This window comes from Sceloporus undulatus, chromosome 1 (genome assembly GCF_019175285.1).
Source record: "Sceloporus undulatus isolate JIND9_A2432 ecotype Alabama chromosome 1, SceUnd_v1.1, whole genome shotgun sequence".
Taxonomy (NCBI): Eukaryota; Metazoa; Chordata; class Lepidosauria; order Squamata; family Phrynosomatidae; genus Sceloporus; species Sceloporus undulatus.
The window spans coordinates 369,631,461-369,650,765 of record NC_056522.1 but is presented as its reverse complement, the minus strand read 5'-3'; the positions used below and the strand labels follow the sequence as shown (position 1 = coordinate 369,650,765).

Sequence of the window (19,305 nt, the reverse complement as noted above, 5' to 3'; positions counted from 1 at the left end):
CAGTTGGAAAGTAGCGCCTTACCCCATGATGTTATAGTTCTTCAGTTCTCTTCCTGTATGAGACAGTAGCGAAAGTAAATGTTTAGTTCAGTGCATTTTTCCAGCTGGAAAAAAGACACACTTTTACAACCATCTCCCATGGGAAGAGAACTGAAGCACTACCCACATCATGTGTTAAGGCATGTGGAAAAGCTCTACTATCTGGCTGAATTTCCACTTTCTTTCCTTGTGCAATAAGCTCCCTAGCTTGTTCAGTCATATCTCGCATAGCAATGGTCCCACATACGTAGAGAAAGAGAGAAAGATAGAGGGAGTATGGGAGGACATTTGAAAATAACAACAAAAAGAAAGAAAGAAAGAAAGAAAGAAACTAGGGTTTTGAGCATATTACCCCCATGTCCTTTTCCTTTTCAGAGCCAGATGTTGAGCCTCGTTGCTTTGTCACCTGACATGGAAACTCTGAATGAAGTCAGCTTTAAGTTGCCTCTCGGTGATGTCACTACAAAGAGACTGCAGAGCCTGAACTGGCAATGGGCTCAGAAGACAGCCATGGTTCTGGAACAATGCAGGTAGATAGACTTGCTTTCTCCTTTCTATCAAGCCTTAGCAACAGATGTTCTCATTGTGTTGCTTGCAACAGAGATGCTGAATTGGGTTCTCATTTCTCATGGCATTTACTAGGTCCTTTGTTGTAGAGACATAAATTCTTCCTTTTCTTTTCTTGCATGCAAGAATAAAAAGTCTCCAAAATTTTCTCCTCACCAGGTGAAATGGAGATTTTGGTTCATTTTCAAAAACAGCATTTGCATTCAAAAGGTCATTTATTTCTATGCAGACTACAACTGTTGTTGCCTTGTTGCATGAAGTTTTATTAAGCAAGGGCATGGAATGGTTTGTTCTCATCTTTTAAATCAATAATGTTGTCTATCTGTGGTTGCAATTGTGTGCACCTTGCTTAAAAGATAGACTAGATTTTTCCAAAGGCTTCTTGTACAATTTGCAGAAATCTTGACAAAGGAAAAAAAAAAGCTTGTTTCATTCTCAGAGAGGAAGGGGAAAATCTCACAGCAGTTGGTTGACAGGGTGTTCCAGTGTGTTTTGAGAACCCTGTCTCTTATTAGTGAATATTATTCACATCTCTGTTTGGTAGCACTCGGGCTGATTCTGATCATAGTGAGCTACACTTCTTTGCAGGCACTTCATCCACATGAAACTATGTTCTTTTATGGAGTTTGTGGAGCAGGTCTTTTCATTTGTTTATTTATTTTATACTCTGCCTTTCTGCCAGGCAGAAAAATGAGCCAATATAATAAGACCTGAGATTACATGACTCATTGGAAAAGATAATGGTGCTTGGTAAAGTGGAAGACAATAGGCAAGGAGAAAGATCAAATTACAGGTGGATTGGTTCAATCAGGGAAGCCAAAATCATGGGTTTACAGGACCTGAGAAAGACTATTAATAGCAGGGGTCCCATTCATACTGCACAGTTATAGCACTGTATTGTATTGTTTTCCCTGTCACCATGTACAGATGTGAAAGCTGGACAGTAAAGAAAGCAGACAGAAAGAAAATCAACTCATTTAAAATGTGATGCTGGAGAAGATTTGTTAGGATACTATGGACAGCTAAAAAAATACACGAGTCCTTGAACAGATCAAACCTGAAATTTCCTTGGAAGCCAAGATGATCAAATTGGGGGTGTCATACTTTGGACACATCATGAGAAGGCACAGCTTACCTGAAAAGACAATAGTATTAGGAAAGTTATAAGATAGTAGAAGGAGAGGAAAACCACACACCCGATGTATAGACTCGATCAGAGTGGTCACAGGAATGAATTTACAGAACCTAAGCAGAGTAGTGGAGGATAGGGGATCTTGGAGATGTCTCATCCACAGGGTCACCATGAGTCATGGTTGATTTGAGGGCAGTTAACAACAATTCCACTTTAACTGGCATGGCAGTGTCCCTTGGAATCCAGGGACTGGCAGTTTAGGGATGTGCATTTAGAATTGTCAGCCAGAGAGCTCTAGCACTTCACTAAACTACAAACCCAAGGACCCCATAGGATATTGCTATGGCAGTTAAAATGGAATAGTAACCCTATATTTATGTAGTGTGACCTACTGAAGGTCTCTCATTCATAGAGTCACCCTATATCAAAGTCTACCTGATGGCACATAACAACTCAATAACAACTTTCTGTGAAAAAGGCATTTAAGACAAATAATAATAAAATACAAGTTAAAAAAGAAATCTTATTTAATCCTCAGTCCAAAAGTAAATGAAAAATTGGGGGGGGGGGGGGTAATTGGGTTGGTAAACTTTTAAAGACATTATCTGTAGCGGCACCCTGACAGTGGAATTCAAGGAAGCCAGACTGGTTCAATCTCCTTGAGGTTTTTCATGGGCAGCTTAGACTGTTGCTTCTAATGGCCTTTGGCCCTTAAAACCAGAGTTGGCTGCTCTGGCTGTTTTAACTTCTCTGCAATTTTTAAACTAATTTTAAGGAGGAATTTCTGCCTGTTTTTAAACGTTTTTATTTCATATATAACATTTTTTTTATTGCTCTGTTTGCCTCAGGGCACTGCTGGGCTGAAGGCAATAGATAAATAAAATAAATCACAGCAACCATGTCAGCCAATACTAAGCCAAAGTATTTCAACAGCAGATTAGCTACTACGATTGAATGAAAATGTCTTGTCTGCTGACAGAAGGACAAGAGAAAGGGAGCACATCCTCAGCAGGGAAGTTCAGAGTCTGAGAATGGTTGCTCAGAAGACCTACTCTTAGGTCCTTACCAGACATGAAATGAGCCTTTATGGTAGAGATGGACAATTGTGGTGAGCCTGGGGCCAGCTTTATATCGCTGGAAACTGCGTGGAATGATGGAAAGTTCTGAAAACAGATGAGCCTAAAACAGGTGTCCAGGGAACCATGTTAGATTCTTAAAAATTGGTATTATTTGATGTTCAAACAGTACCAACAGGGCATGTAACCTCTTTAAAAGGTGAACTGCTTCTCCCAGAGGCTTCTAGAGAATGAAATGTAGCCCTTTTGGGGTACTAGCAAAAGGACAACTCAGGGATTCTGGAGGAATTGAGGGGCACAAAAGGAGGCTTTGGGGGGCACTTTGCCCTCCCCTGCATTATAGGAATACAGGAATTTGCCTTATACTGAGTCAGATCATTCATCTGTTTAATCCAGCTCTAAATGACAACAGTGGCTCTCCAGTGTTTCAGAAAATATTAATTTCTAGCCTTACTTGGATAGCCCTGATGTTCTCCTGTGGCCTCCCATCCAAATACTAGCCCTGAACAGCTTCCAAAATCATAAACAATGGAATGTGTTTAGGGTGGTATGGTAGATTCACATCTTTATGTACCAAAAAGACAAATGGTCCAAGAGACTAGAGCAAATCAAGTAGGACCTAAATACCCTAAAGGCCCTGGGTCCCACCTGATCATGGAAACTAAGCAAGGTCATCCTGGTTAATATGTTGATTGGAGACCACGACCAAGTACCAGGCACTGTAGGCTATATTTCAGAGGAGGGAACTGGCAAAACTACCTCTGGGTATTCCTTGCCTAAGGAAACCCTGTGAAATTCATGGAGTTGCTATACTGTATGTCAGCAGCCAGCATGAAGGCATATACACACACCTGCACAGAGCAAATCAAGCCTGAAATCCCTTTAGAAGCCAAGATGACTAAACTGAGATTGTTATACTTTGGACTTACAATGAGAAGACAGGACCCATTATAAAATGACATTTGATAAAACAGAAGACTGTAGGAAAAGAGGAGTGCCACAGTACAGGTAAATAGACTCCATCAAGGAAGCCATGGCTCTAAGTCTGCAAGTACTGTCCAGGGCTATTGATGAGAGAATTACTTGGAGCTCTCTCATTCATAAGTGAAAATTGACTTGTCAGCAGTTAACAACAAATAGTTGAAGATCGTTCCGATACCCAAGGTGCACAAACCCAAATCCTTGAGATCATCATAGAATCATAGAATCATAGAGTTGGAAGATACCGCAAGGGCCATCCAGTCCAACCCCCTGCCATGCAGGAAATCCAGATCAAAGCATCGTCGACAGATGGCCATCCAGCCTCTGTTTGAAGACCTCCAAGGAGGGAGACTCCACTACACTCCAAGGAAGTGTGTTCCACTGTCGAACAGACCTTACTGTCAGGAAATTCCTCCTAATGTTGAGGTGGAATCTCTTTTCCTGCAGCTTGCATCATAAGAGAACTCCCATTTTATCTGTGTGTGGGTAGTTTAGTCAAGTATCCTGTCTCCAATAGTGATTCTATACAGGTGAAGCCTACAGCTAGTGCACAAAAGGCTACACCCCTCTTGTGTTGTTTGTACCCCAGCTTTAGGTATTCAGAGGCATCATGCCATAGAACATGAGGCTCTATCAATACTCATCTTCCATGAATGTGATCAATCTCTCTTTTAATTCATATAAGCTAGTGGCCAGCACCAGCACTAAATCTTGTTACACTGAAATACAAATGTTACTTGCAATTTTCTGTTAAAGATTTTTTTTTAAAAAAAAAGGGGGGGGATCACACTTTCAGATGAGGTTTTGCCTTGAAAAGATAATTTTTCATTTTTGTAGGAATGGACTCAACCTCATATCTCTTGCTACACAATACACATCCCTCAGCCCAGATCAAGTCAAAGCAGTTTTCATTTTAGGGACTTTGACTGCAAAATTTTTGTTATTCTTGTCAATTATTAATTATTAATAAGTGGTTAAATCCAAAATCAGCCACATTTGCTTACATTTATTTAAATCTCATTCCAGGAAAAAGCAGGATATACCACCAGTAAATAAATCAAATAAATAAATAGAATCGTAGAGTTGGAAGAGACCACATCCAGTCCAACCCCCTGCCATGCAAGAACTCTCAATCAAAGCACCCCTCACAAAAACTCATCCAGCCTCTGTTTAAAGACCTCTAAGGAAGGAGACTCCACCACTCTCTGAGGAAGAGTGTTCCACTGTTGAACAGCCCTTACTGTCAGGAAGTTCCTCCTAATGTTGAGGTGGAATCTCTTTTCCTGTAGCTTGCATCCATTGTTCTGGGTCCTGTTCTCTGGAGCAGCAGAAAACAATCTTGCTCCCTCCTCAATATGACATCCCTTCAGATATTTAAACGGTGCTATCATATCACCTCTTAACCGTCTCTTCTCCAGGCTAAACATCCCCAGCTCCCTGAGTCGTTCCTCATAGGACATGGTTTCTAGGCCCTTCACCATTTTAGTCGTCCTCCTTTGGACACACTCCAGTTTCTCAACATCCTTTTTTTAATTGTGATGCCCAGAACTAGACACAATACTCCAGGTGGGGCCTGACCAAAGCAGGATAGAGTGGCACTACTACTTCCCTTCATCTAGACACTATACTTCTATTGATGCAGCCTAAAATCGCATTGGCCTTTTTAGCTGCCACATTGCACTGTTGACTCATGTTCAACTTGTGATCTACTTGGACTCCTAGATCCCTTTCACATGTAGTTTCATTCAGCCAGGTGTCTCCCATCCTATATCTGTGCATTTCACTTTTCTGCCCTAAGTGGAGTACCTTACATTTCTCTGTGTTCAACATTAGGAAGAACTTCCTGACAGTTAGGGCTGTTCGACAGTGGAACAAACTCCCTCAGAGTGTAGTGGAGTCTCTGTCTTTGGAGGTCTTTAAGCAGAGGCTGGATGGCCATCTGTCAGGGATGCATTGATTGAGATTTCCTGCATGGCAGGGGGTTGGACTGGATGGCCCTTGTGGTCTCTTCCAACTCAATGATTCTATGAATTTCATTTTGTTAGCTTCATTTCTAGTCTATTCAGGTCATTTTGAATTTTGATCCTGTCATCTTGGGTATTAGCTACTCCTCTTAATTTGGTGTCATCTGCAAATTTGATAAGTATGCCCCCAATTCTGTCATCCAAGTCATTGATAAAGATGTTGAATAGCACCCTGCCCAGGACAGAACCCTGTGGGACCCCACTGGTCACTTCTCTCCAGGATGAAACGAAACCATTGTTGAGCACCCTTTGTGTTTGGATGTTTCTCTGAAACCCATGTTGACTTTTTGTGATTATGGAATTGCCTTCTAGATGTTCACAAACTCTCTGTTTAATGATCAGCTCCAGAATCTTTCCTGGTATTGATGTAAATAAATTAAGGTGCAGCAATTGAAATCAAGAGGATAATATATTTGGAGAGAGCTTGTAGCACCTTTGAGACTAACTGAAAGAAGTAAATTGGCAGCATGAGCTTTCATAGACTTCAGTCCACTTCCTCAGATGCATTTTGTGGAGTGAAAGCCAGGCACAGACATATATATACCATTGGTATGTGAGGATGCCAATTCAAATTACAAATCCATACACAAAGGGTTTGTAATTTAAATTGACATCCTCACAAACTAATGACATATTGGTTGCCATTGGCTTCCACTCCACCAAATGCATCTGAGGAAGTAAATTGAAGTCTACAAAAGCTCATGCTGCCAATTTCTTTCAGTTAGTCTCAAAGGTGTTACAAGATCTCTCCACATACTGATTCTACAGACTAACGCTGCTATATCTTTGAATTCTTCTACGAATGGGACTTAAGTGATAGAGAACTGACTTAAGTCTTACTTGTTTTAAGGGGGGCAGTTGCTTAAGTGTGGCTAACTCTAAGCTATTGCTTTGATTTGTTCCTATGATAACAGTGATGAGGATTAAAACTATATCTAGTAACACAGTTGAGTTCGATGATGATGATGATGATGATGATGATGATGATGATGATGATGATGATGATGATTTTCTCCTTTTTAAAATTACAGTGAACTGCAGAACATTCAGGAAGATGACAAAGAGTTTCTCCAGCAATGTCAAAACTGGGTGCAGTTCCTGGAGAGAATGAAAAAAGGTTTGAAGGAAAACATGGCAGGCACACAGGAGAAGCTGAAGGAACAGCAGAGAGAATGTGAGGTAATGTTTCTGAATTTTTGAGGCCTCATCCTGAGAATTTTGTGGCTTGGCTACTTGTTTCATTCAGAGGAGAGCTGAAACAATGGAACTTATTTATTTGTTGACTTATCAGGTTGCATCTACTTTAGTTGGGGGTGATAGTTTGGTTTAGAATTCAGAGGCATAGCTATAGCCATGTTAGCCTGGAATGTCAGTATGCAAAGGGATCTTCTACCACCTTTGAGACTAACTGAGTGAAAGGCTGTAGCGTAAGCTTTTGTAGACCAGGTCTACAAAAATCAGTAGCTCAAGTCTACTGGTCAAGCCTCACTTGGAATATTGTGTCCAGTTCTGGGCACTACAATTCAAGAAGGATGCTGAGAAACTGGAACGTGTCTAGAGGAAGGCAACCAAAATGGTGAAAGGTCTGGAAGCCATGCCCCAGGAGGGCATAAGGGAACAGGGCTGTTCGACAGTGGAACACACTTCCTCAGAGTGTAGTGGAGTCTCCCTCCTTGGAGGTCTTCAAACGGAGGTTGGATGGCCATCTGTCGGCGATGCTTTGATCTGGATTTCCTGCATGGACTGGATGGCCTTTGCGGTCTCTTCCAACTCTATGATTCTATGATTCTAGGGCATGTTTGCCTGGGGAAGAGAAGGTTAAGAGGTGATATGATAGCCCTGTTTAAATATCAGAAGAGATGTCATATTGAAGATGGAGCAAGTTTGTTTTATACTGCTCCACAAAAGAGGACCCTGGAGCAATGGATTCAAACTACAATAAAAGAGATTCCACCTAAATCTCAGGAGGAACTTTGTGACAGTGGAAGACACTCCAGAGTGAGGTGGAGTGTCCTTATTTGGAGGTTTTTAAACAGACTGGATGACCCTTGGGGTCTTTTCCAACTCTATGATTCTAGGCCTGTGAAAGCTTATGCTATAACTTCTTTCTCTCAGTTAGTCTCAAAGGTGCTACAAGGTCCCTTTGCAGTTTGATTTAGGCCTACTTAGAGAGCCCAGACAAACTGTGAGCTTTTTAAGGATTCTTTGATCATTTGGTAATTTAAAGTATCCTATTCATACCATGCTTTAGCCCTTTTTAATGCTGGGCATGTAATAATAATTTTTTGTTCAATGTTTACAGATACTGCAAGCAGAGATTTCTGTTCATCGGCAGATTTTTAATTGTATTGTATCAAAAGCACTGCAAATGCTTGAGTCAGGAGAAGCAGAAAACCGGTAATATTATTTTACTTGTTGGTGGGTAATGGGTGGAATTGGAGGTCAAGATATGCATTCTAAGACCAGAATCAATTGTTTTTAAGAGAATTGAAAATAGCATCATAAATGACAGTGCCTGGATCAGAATTATGAATGCAACTGAGTAGAGGAGCAGTTTACTGTATTTTACCTTATTCCCAAGTAGAGCATAGAAAAATTACCTTTTGTATGACAGCTCCAAGATTGTCCCTAGCCAGCACGAGTGTCATCCAAAAAAGGATGTTTTCCAAACTCTGTCCCTGAGTAGTGCCCGTGTGCAGTAGAATACTGTCATGAGGAGCACCTTCCATTTTCTGTTCATAATGTGCATTCCTCTGGATTGTTGTTGTTGTTGTTGTTGTTGTTGTTGTGTGCCTTCAAGTAATTTCCGGCTTGTGGCAACCTTAAAGTGACCCTATCATGGGGTTTTCTTAGCAAGATTTGTTCAGTCCAGTGGATTTACATGGCCAAGTGGGTTTACATGGCCAAACAGGAAATCACTCTAGTATCCAGAGTCATAGTCCAACACTCAAATCACTACACTATGCTGATAAAATCTAATTTTTTCTTACTATAGTCCTGTACATATTTACTTCAGTGCAAACAACTTTGTACTTCATGGAAGTTGTTTGGTGTGGAGGAGCCTACCTGTGTGGTTGGTTGTCTTCATTAGACTAGTTTATCCTTCCCCAGCCTGGAGCTTTCCCAGGATGCTGGAATACAAGTTATGTCCTTTACAACCACCATGGTTGTGTTGGCTGGGGATGATATGGGCTGTAATATGGCTCCTCTGGAGGGCCTCCAGCTGGACTAGCTGATCTTTAGGATCTTCCTAGTATCTATATGATTCAATGCAGTTGGTATAACCCTGCTTTTCGAAGTGTATGTGTAGACTGTCAGACAAAGCCATTTTTATAATGTGTTAATACATGCATATGTATGTTTCTGAGGCAAATTATCCCCAAGCATCTCTCCTCTATTCCCTAATATGATGGTTGAATTTTCTGTCTTTTCATGAGTGGTCACCTCACTCTGCTTAGTAGTAACTGGCTGTAACTACTGTTAGTAATACATCTATCTCCCTCTGCTTCAGGACTGAGTTTATCTCCAGACTCACCATGTTGAAGCAACAATGGCAAAGTGTCATCCACATGGCTCAGAAGAGAAAGAGCGAAGTTGATAGATTTGCAAAGCAGTGGCAGAAATTCACAACTTCATTGCAGGACCTCACAAAGTTTCTCAGAGATACCAGTGGCTTCATATCTGCCATGAAGAGCCAGGACAAGTACAGCTTGGACCAAGTCAGGAATCTGAGTCATGATGTCAAGGTTAGATCTTTCCTTACAATTAGTAAAATGAAGAGCATTATTGTGTTTTAAAATCTCAATAACAGGTGTCCAGAAAACTTAAAATGGACTCTAGCATGGACATCTGTGAAAAAGCTATTTGGTCTTTGTAAAGTGACACGTCTCATAATTCAATCCCTAATATTAATTTATTTTCATTTATATTTTTTTAACATTTATGCTTATACAGTCATCCCTTGACATTCACAAGAGTTAGGGGTGGAGGACCCTCATGAATGTGAAAAAATAGTGAATAACCTAGCCCCACCCAGACATGAATGATACAGAGTCCTCTCCCACCAAGAGCACCACCTGTTAACTCTCTTCGCAACCTTGCCACATCTTGCCTACATTTCCGAACCCTTCCACTTTCAATCCAATGCTAACAGCCTGATCGGTGTGAAAGAACTACCTTTTCCTGAAAGAAGGTGATTCTTTCTTGCTGATCAGCCTGCTAGCTTTGGATTGAACATGGAAGGGTTTTGAAATGGGGGGGATGCAAAGTCTGGCAAAGTGGGGAAGGTATGGGATTTCTTTTTCCTGGCTGAGAGGGATGGTTTGGAGGATGGGGTGAAGAGATTGATCTTGATAAGCAACAGGTACTAAGTTGCGAATAGTCAAAACTGCGAATCTGAAAGCTGCGAATGTCAAAGGATGACTGTATTCTTGTACAAATTCCAATGATTGATTGATTCATTCAGATAAGATTAATACAAGTTGTTCTTTTGCCTGTATGGTGCTTTGCTTATTGAGCTGACAGCTGATGAATTACTGAAATATTGTTGTACAGAGCTGAAATTAATAACTTTTTCTTAGTTCTTTTAATGGTTTGTTTGCTTTCTTCTGTGTTTTGTGAGAATAATTTGTGAAGAAACAGCATGAAAAAGCTAAGTCTTGTCCAGTTTAAAATACTGAAAGCAACATGGGGAAGAATTTGAGACTATTTGGGGAAGAAAATTGAGCCTATCCCAACCCTATGTTTTTACATTGAATCTCCTTTATCTAATGTTATACATGATTAGGGTAGGCATGCCTTTAAAAGCATGGGCCTGTTACCAGTGGAAGCTTACATGAGCTGATACTCCCTTAGCTTGAGCCTCCCTTCTTTAGTACTGTGATGATAATAATTGATTACTGGGAGAAGTTAGACGAACATAATACTGAACTATGGCTGCATCCACACTGCAGAAATATTCCATTCTGACACCGCTTTAACTGCCATGGCTCAGTGCTGTGGAATTCTAGAAACTCTAGTTTTGTGAGACATTCTGCCTTCTCTGTCAGAGAGCTCTGGTGCCACAACAAACTACAATTCCCAAAATTCCACAGCATTGAGCCATGGCAGCTAAACTGGTGTCAAACTGCATTACTTGTACACTGTGGTAGCGGGCTATTTTTTTATTACATGAGTGAACAAGAGGAGCCTTGCACTAGTGTACAAGACTTGTTCTAGTACATCCACACACACACACCAACTTCTCTTTGCTAATTTGGTGCATTCCCAAGAAAACAGTGCCCACATCAAGTTGGTGTTACAACTTACAGTTGACCAAAGCAAGCCAGTTTTAGACCATGGTTTTTAAAGCTGGTTTGTTTGAATAAGTCATAGTTAAGCATAACTATAAGTGAGGGTTCAGGCGTAATGGTGATGTGTGATTAACTTAACATAGGAGAAAATGTTTCCAGTCTCCTCCTCCTATCTACAAAAAATTAATAATATGATTGAAAAAGCCTTTGTGGTATAGGGTCAGTAATGTTAAAATTAGACTAGAGAGACCTGGTTTCAGATCTTGGGTCTTCCATGAGGTGACTCTCCCCTCACCCTTCACTTTCAATCTAGTCTATCCGGAAGAGTTGTTGTGAGGAGAAAGTGAAGGGGTGGATTATATAAGAATTGCCTTGAAATTATTTGGGGAACTATGGGAATAACAGTGTAAATAAAATCCCGTCTAATATTTAGAATTTATTATTCCAAATAGCTAGGAAGCTATTCATATGGGAATTTTTCAAAATACTGTTCTTTACACTCTAAAAATGTGCAGTCATTTTCTTTGTAGTTTCTTAAATATAGCTACATGTTGGATAATTCAGATTCAGGCATGTTTGTCTGGTTTCTTTTTAGAACAAGCAAATCCTTCTTCAGAGGTGGCAAACCAGGTACTCATTGACCTTGGACACTGGAAGAAAGTTGCTTGAGGCAGCTGCCCCTGAAGCAAAAGCAGCCATACAACTTGAGATGAGCCGGTTGCAAGAGAACTGGGACAATACACAACTTCAAGTGGAGAAGATTACAAAGCAGCTTCACAGCACTATAGAAGTATATTTTGCATAACTCAGTCGTTTTTATTGAACCCGGTGAAATTTAGAAATACCATATTCTTATAATAGATATTCCAAGTCAACAGTGACACACAGCCAGCCTTACAATTAGGGTAGCCATAAATTTTGAAGTCCAGGAACTCAATAGCTAAACATACTCACATGAAAAAATGCAAGCAACTGTATTGATCCATGTCAAGAAAACAGTTCTGGTAGGTTTCCTCTCTACTAGAAGAAGCTCTTTGTTAAAGCTAAGGAGTTTTAAGGGACTGTTCAAGATCAAGCCACCATAAAATATAAAAAATACTGTAAATAAAATAACTTTGTATAACAAAAGAACACTCCATAACAATAAGTTGTTGCTAGCACACATTTCCCCCTCAGATACTGTGAAGACTTAGCTCAGAAGGCAGGAGGAAGCCTGAAGAGGGTGGCCAAAGATGTCATTAACCCTACAAATGAAATAGTTCTCGCATTTTGACCTTGAGAGTTCTGGCTTCCTAAGACATTGCTTAAAAACTAGGGTGCTCTAAATTTAATCCTGTTTAGCATGAAAAACTATTCCCCAGAGGTGGCTGTGGCAAAAAAAGGAAAATGGCTAGGACTTGGACAAGATGGTCCTTCAGGTACCTTCCAGTTCTATGACCCTAAGTACACATGAGCAGGAATGCTGCACCCAAAAGCCTTTGTTACGGGTGTCAGGGAGTATAATCTTTCCCTTCCTTTGGTCTGTTAATATGATGGGGATTCCTTGTAGCTTGTCTGCCTGCAGTCTCCTCTTGTGGCAAGTACTTTCACAAGAAAATGTTCCTGTCTGGTGCCTTGCAGTTACTAGTGAAAAATTGACCATGGTGGCTAAACCTCGGGAGTGAAGTGCTGAAACTCCAGAGTCACAGAATCATAGAGTTGGAAGAGACTAATAGTAGTAGTAGTAGTAGTAGTAATAATAATAATAATAATAATAATAATAATAATAATAATAATATATTATTATTAAACAAGACACATAGAGGTTTAAACACCTCTAAATAAGGAGACTCCATCACTTTCCAAGGTAGCATATTCCACTGCGGAATAGCTCTTTCTGTCAGGGAGTTCTTCCTAATGTTTAGATGGAATCTCATCGCAGTGACATGCACAAGTGCACTAACTTAATGGAAAGTGGCTGGAACATGTAAAATTCTCAAAGCACTGTGCAGCTGAGAGCCAACATGGTGTAGTGGTTTGAGCACTGGATTATGATCTAGAGGATAGGGTTTGAATCCCCACTTGGCCATGGAAACCCTCTGGGTGGCCTTGAGGAAGTCAGACTTTCTCAACCTCAGAGACCCCCTCTGAACACATCTTGTCAAGAAAATCTCATGATATGGCTTAGTCACAGTAGGCTGGAAACAACTTGAAGGCACACAACAACAACAGCTGTACATCTGTAGTTGAGCAAGATGAGGTCCTCAGGCTAAAGGTAGCCCTCAATCTAATTTTAAAAATAATCTGCATACAGTATTTCAGATTTCTGAAATATTTCTGAAATTCTGAAATAAATATGCTCTGCATAGTTCAGATTTCTGACAATAACAATTTGCTTTTCTTCACTAGATAGCCCACTAGATGCGGAGGAACATAGAAAGAGCGGGGGTGGAGGGGGGGGGGAATGGGTGGTTTAAACCACTCTGGCTTCAAACTGACATAAGGCTTAGCAGAAGAAAGATTTCTCACTGTGGCTTTAGAAGGTGTGGATGTGGACCTCCAGAATTTGTGGGGCATTGGAAAGCAGCAGGCTCCAAGCTCCAAAGGTTGCCCATCCTTCTACTAATACTTCTGAGGCAAGAGAGAGAATGGGTTTTCAGGGTCCTGCTACTTGGCCATTATTTTTGGATACACATTTGGAAGCATTTTAGAGAAAACCAGTATGCAAACTGCAGGAAAAGAGATTCCACCTCAACATTAGGAGGAACTTCCTGACAGTAAGGGCTGTTCGACAGTGGAACAAACTTCCTCGGAGTGTAGTGGAGACTCTTTCCTTGGAGGTCTTCAAGCAGAGGCTGGATGGCCATCTGTCGGGAATGCTTTGATTGTGATTTCCTGCATGGCAGGGGGTTGGACTGGATGGCCCCTGTGGTCTCTTCCAACTCTATGATTCTATGAAAATCAGGATAGGGTGAAGATTATTGGGCTTACCACGAATCTTTGTGAAGGCCATTCACAAATCTTCACATGTAGAGATTCATATACAGAATACAGAAATAATGACTAATTTAAATAGAAATGTAATAATTTCACCATAGTGGAGAAGACAGTGATCTTGGGGGCCTTCCTGTTGATTCTGCTGTTGAGATGCAGAATGGTAATGGACAACTACAGGATCCCTACTCCCTTTACTTTTGTTGTTCTTCTTATGTATGTGCAAACCTTATGTGAACTGGACCTAGGCTGAGCAGGCCTCAAAAAAGAGGCCATTCTCTTATAAAGTAGGGCACATGGGCTTAAACCATGCAACTCTCCAGATGTTGGACTGCAACTCCCAACATTCCTCAACATTGACTGTTTGGTATAGGCTGTTGGGAGTTGTAGTCCAGAAACAACTTCATGTTTCCCACTGCTAGTTCTGCCTAAACTAAATCCAACTGCTAATTCCAAGTAGAGTATAATAATAATAATAATAACAACAACAACAACAACATTTTATTTATGTTTCCCCGCCTCTCCCAGTTGGATCGAAGCGGGGTTACAAACTAAGTAAAATCACAGTATATGCACTAAAATTCTCTAAACAAATTACTAACATTAAAATATGCACCATGTAATTAACAAATTAACAATTAACTGTACAATCAGTAAATAAAACAGCATCTCATTCAAGGGGGTAAGTCAGTCGGTGTATTATATCATGTCAGGATATGCTTGGCGAAAAAGCTCGGTTTTAACTGCTTTTCTTAATACCTCTAATGAGGTTGCTGAGTGAATGTCCTCAGGAAGGCTTTTCCACAATCACAGAGCCCTTATGGAAAAGGCTCTTTGCAAAGTGGAAACATATTTAGGATTCGTGGTTTCCAATAGGTTCTTGCCTGATGTTCTAAGAGTGCAGGGCGGATTATATAGGGAGAAACGGTCCCGTAAGTAACTCGGACCCAAGCCATGTAGGGCTTTATAGGTAATAACCAACACCTTGTATTGTGCCCGGAAGCTGATAGGGAGCCAGTTTAATATAGGTGTTATATGGTCAAATCTCGAAGAACCAGTGACCAATCTGGCTGCCATATTTTGTACTAACTGAAGCTTCTGAACTTGGTACAAGGGCCCCAAGTAGAGCGCATTGCAGAAGTCTAGGCGAGATGTTACCAGAGCATGTACCACTGTTTCAAGGTCCCTACAGTCTAGGTAGGGTCGCTGTCGGCGTATCAACTGAAGTTGATAGCAAGCACTTCTGGCCGTCGCATCTACTTGAGATGTCAACTGCAGGGACGAGTCCAGAAGTACTCCTAGACTGCGAACTTCGTCCTTCAAGGGCAGTGTGACCCCATCAATGATGGGTTGACAAATTTCTTTCCTTAGACCTTGGGGACCTATCACAAGTACTTCTGTTTTCTCTGGATTCAATCTGAGTTTGTTTTCCCTCATCCAACCCATTACCGACTTCAAGCAGGCATTCAGAGGAGAGATGCCTTCTTTAGACACTGCATCAATCGGAGACATATAGAACCATATTTGGGTGTCATCAGCGTACTGATAACACCTCGCCTTATATCTCTGAATGATGTCTCCCAGCGGTTTCATGTAAATGTTAAACAGCATGGGGGACAAAATAGCTCCTTGAGGGACGCTAGATGTCAGTAGACCTGTTGAATCTATTACCAACTGGTAAATCAACACTTGTGTGAATCCCATACATTCAGTTTGTGTACTTGGGACTAACAGTTGATTTGAGGCTATTGCCACCGTTGAGTTCAAGAAGATAGCAAAGTATGTCTGGACTTAGGTAACACCAGCTTTGTCCAACCCTTTAAGCCACTAATGCTGTTAACGCCTTGAATCCCATTTTGGGAGAAAGACAGGATATAAATCCAATAAATAAAATTAATTGATTATATAATTAATAATTTTTCTCCTTTTTGAAATTACAGGCTTGGAAGAACTGTGAAAGGCAAGTGGAAGAGTTGAGCCATAATCTTCAAAAGCTCAAAACAAGAATAAAAGACCCTCTTCCAGTAGAGCATGATGACCTTCAGGCAACCAAGGAACAAATCAAGGTACTGAGATGCTGAATTCTCAGTAATAGCCTAGTTCAGCTTTTGAAAACTGATGGGTTACCCATTTTTCTCCGAGAAGATGAGATTTAAGACATTTCTGGGAAATGGAGACTTCATCTTCCCAGAAAATTAGTTCCTTTAATTTAAACAAAAACTTCTATGAGAAGTTTTCTTACCTAAATGGCTTTCTCATTAGAGAAAGCCACGGATTTAGACAACCTGAATGGGCCACAATTTTTGATGTTCTAAAATATGGGTGGAAAATTTCAGAAGATCTGGTGGAGAGGGGAATTTTTTCTGTCCTGAGAATCTCCAGAGTTTCTTTAGCCAAAATTTCTAAAAGTAAAGAAATGAAGAAGAAAAGAAATCCGCTTCTGTTTTTGAAAAGCTTGTTCCTCGAATCTTCCAAAAGATGAAGTTCAGCCCTACATTTTTTGACAGAAAATGGGGAATCTGGCCATGTTAGAGAAAGCTGGAGTTGTAAAAAGAGCCTTGGGCCCACTTGTAACACCAAGGGCCCTGTTCTAATATATCATTCAAAGCAGACTGAACCAGGATTTAACCGTCTAATTAAAATAATAATTGTAAGCCGCTCTGAGAGCCTTTAGGGCTGAAGGGTATAAGTACTCTAATAATAAGGAGTACGGTTTATTGATTTGAGTGTTGGACAAGGGCTCTGGGAAATCAAGGTTCAAACCCTGTTCAACTTTGAAAACCTACTGGGTGACCTCTGGTTCTTTTCTCAATAAATCTTGCCAAGAAAATCCTAGCATAGGTTTGCCATAGGTCAGAGTAAATGTGAAGTTGCAGCAACAACAAGAAGATGCAGTGGTCCTGAAATTAAGACATTATGCAAAAATAATTCCTTAAAAAACTTTATCAACCAGATCGGCATACTTCACTCTTGTAGAATCTATGTTGTGTGCATGTGCTCATGGGTGCACATGCATATACCTGCACACACAGAGAGATTAACTCCAAGGTCCACTAACCAGAGTCAGGGGCAAAATACATACACTTAGAATTAAAGAATTGGGAATTGAGCTGAGTTCACAGTCCTTTCAGAAAGAAGAAAGCAAAGGTCTAGCTGATTACCCCATGTGTTCTACATTTCAGTAGCCTAATTTGGGTGATGGTTGGAATAATTTCCTTTAACAACAGATAATTAAACAGAAATCTATCTTCTGTTAAACAATAGAGAATTTATAAGAATCAGTGTGCTGTAGTGGTTTGAGTATGGGAACCTGGCTCTGGAGACCATGGTTCAAATCCCTGCTCAGCCATGGAAACTCACTGGGTGACTTCGGCCAATTCACATCCTCTCAGCCTCAGAGGAGAACAAAGGCAAACCTCCTCTGTACAAATCTTGCTAAGAAAAGCCAGCGATAAGTTTGTCTTAAGGTGGCCATAAGTGAAGGTATACATTTTGCCTTAGGCAATATGCTCCAAATCATCCTGAGATTGACTTTCTGCCCTGCTTTGTTGTAAACAGATATAATTCCTCAGCTAAGCACCAAGCTCCTTAAAATGTCTGGCATCTGTGAGATCACAATTCCACCACAGTAGCTTTGTCAGCTCTTTTTTAAACTGTTCACAGTTTTGTTCTGATTTTTGTGTGTTTTGTTTTAAGTAAAGTAAAATACAAATGCCCTCCTCTTGGAGGCCTAACCAGCACCAAAACTGGCTTCATTTAGACACCAGGTAGGCTGTATTTCAGAGGAAGAAACTGGCAAATTCACTTCTGATTATTCCTTCCCTAAGAAAACCCTATGAAATTCATGTGATTGCCATAAGTCAACAGACAACTTGAAGGCACATACACTTGTCTATTAATTAAAGACTTTGGGGCATAAATGTGTCACTGGAATATATTTATGCACATCATTTCAAATTTTATGAATCTTCCTAACCTGTTTTTAACTTGCCCATTTGTACAATGCGTTTGTAGTCTATTTAAATTTTCTTGATTTAAATTGTTTTAATCCATTAGTATTAATTTTACCTATACACCACTCTGAGATCTCATAATATAGGGCAGGCTATAAATAGTTTAATTACAGTGGGCCCTTTCCTTATGCAGGGATCCGTTCCAGACCACCACCACCCCGGATAAGGGAAAAAATGCATATGCTCAAGCTCAATTGAAAATGAGCCCCATTGGTTTCCCTGTGGCACAGGTTCAGTGTAAGCTGAAAGCTGATATGGTGCACCTGTGCATGGTGCAAGCACTCTATACTTAATTATTTGATCTTTGTTTAAATAAATAAAAATAAAACTTTATCCCACTTTTCTCTGACAAGACAATCAAAGCGGCTCACAACACATTAAAATATCCACATTCACAACATTATGGCCCAAATTCCCCCCCTTAAAACAGGATTAAACATGTTACAATTAAAATATCTATTAAAAACACAATTTAAAAAATGAGGACAGAGCGGTGGGCTAATACATGATGTGGGGGGCAGTCATTCTGTGGCTGGGTACTTTTATTCAGGAAAGGCCTGCCGGAAGAGATCCGTCGACAGCTTTTTTAAAGCATCTAAGCTGGCAATTTGACAGATCTCGTCTGGCAGACCGTTCCATAGTCTGGGAGCAATTGCAGAGAAGGCCCTCTGGGAGGTAGCAGTTAGTCTGGTTTTTAAAGGCTGTAATAGATTCCTCCCAGAGGACCTGAGGGTGCAGGGCGGATTATATGGGAGCAGGTGATACCTCAAATAGGTTGGACCCAAGCCATGTAGGGCTTTAAAGGTTATAACCAACACCTTGTACTGTGCCCGGAAACTAATAGGCAGCCAGTGTGACAAAGTTAGTGGTGGCCCCTGTCAGCTTTCGGGTTACCTAACTGAAGGGCAAGACATTCTGGTCTCTAACATCAGCCAGGGCACTGAAAGTTATTGGGATGCTGTTCCCTCTCTCAGTCAGAACATTGTGACAATGGGAAGACCAACATAGGCCAGAAAAGGAGTAAGTGTGGGAAGCTTCTGTCCATCAGCCAGAAAGAAGCATTATAACTAACTTATTATAACTATGTACTGGTGCTGAAGTCAATGTCAATTTCTTTCTTCATCCCAATCCCTTTTCTTCTGATATCATGTCTTTAAAAGTTATAACCAACACCTTGTACTGTGCCCGGAAACTAATAGGCAGCCAGTG

At 40.6% G+C, this 19,305-nt stretch overlaps 1 protein-coding gene across 3 annotated transcripts in view; it reads left to right on the top strand.

Annotated features, from left to right (window-relative positions):
* The window catches only part of SYNE2 (spectrin repeat containing nuclear envelope protein 2), a 233,730-nt gene that overhangs the window by 164,508 nt on the left and 49,917 nt on the right, over positions 1-19,305 (top strand). For all 3 annotated transcript variants that reach the window (XM_042454459.1, XM_042454452.1, XM_042454444.1), the window contains 6 exons: positions 415-569; positions 6,851-6,998; positions 8,122-8,216; positions 9,331-9,565; positions 11,706-11,900; positions 16,024-16,149. In XM_042454459.1, the coding sequence (XP_042310393.1) occupies positions 415-569; positions 6,851-6,998; positions 8,122-8,216; positions 9,331-9,565; positions 11,706-11,900; positions 16,024-16,149 (954 nt within the window). The remainder of the gene's footprint in view (positions 1-414; positions 570-6,850; positions 6,999-8,121; positions 8,217-9,330; positions 9,566-11,705; positions 11,901-16,023; positions 16,150-19,305) is intronic.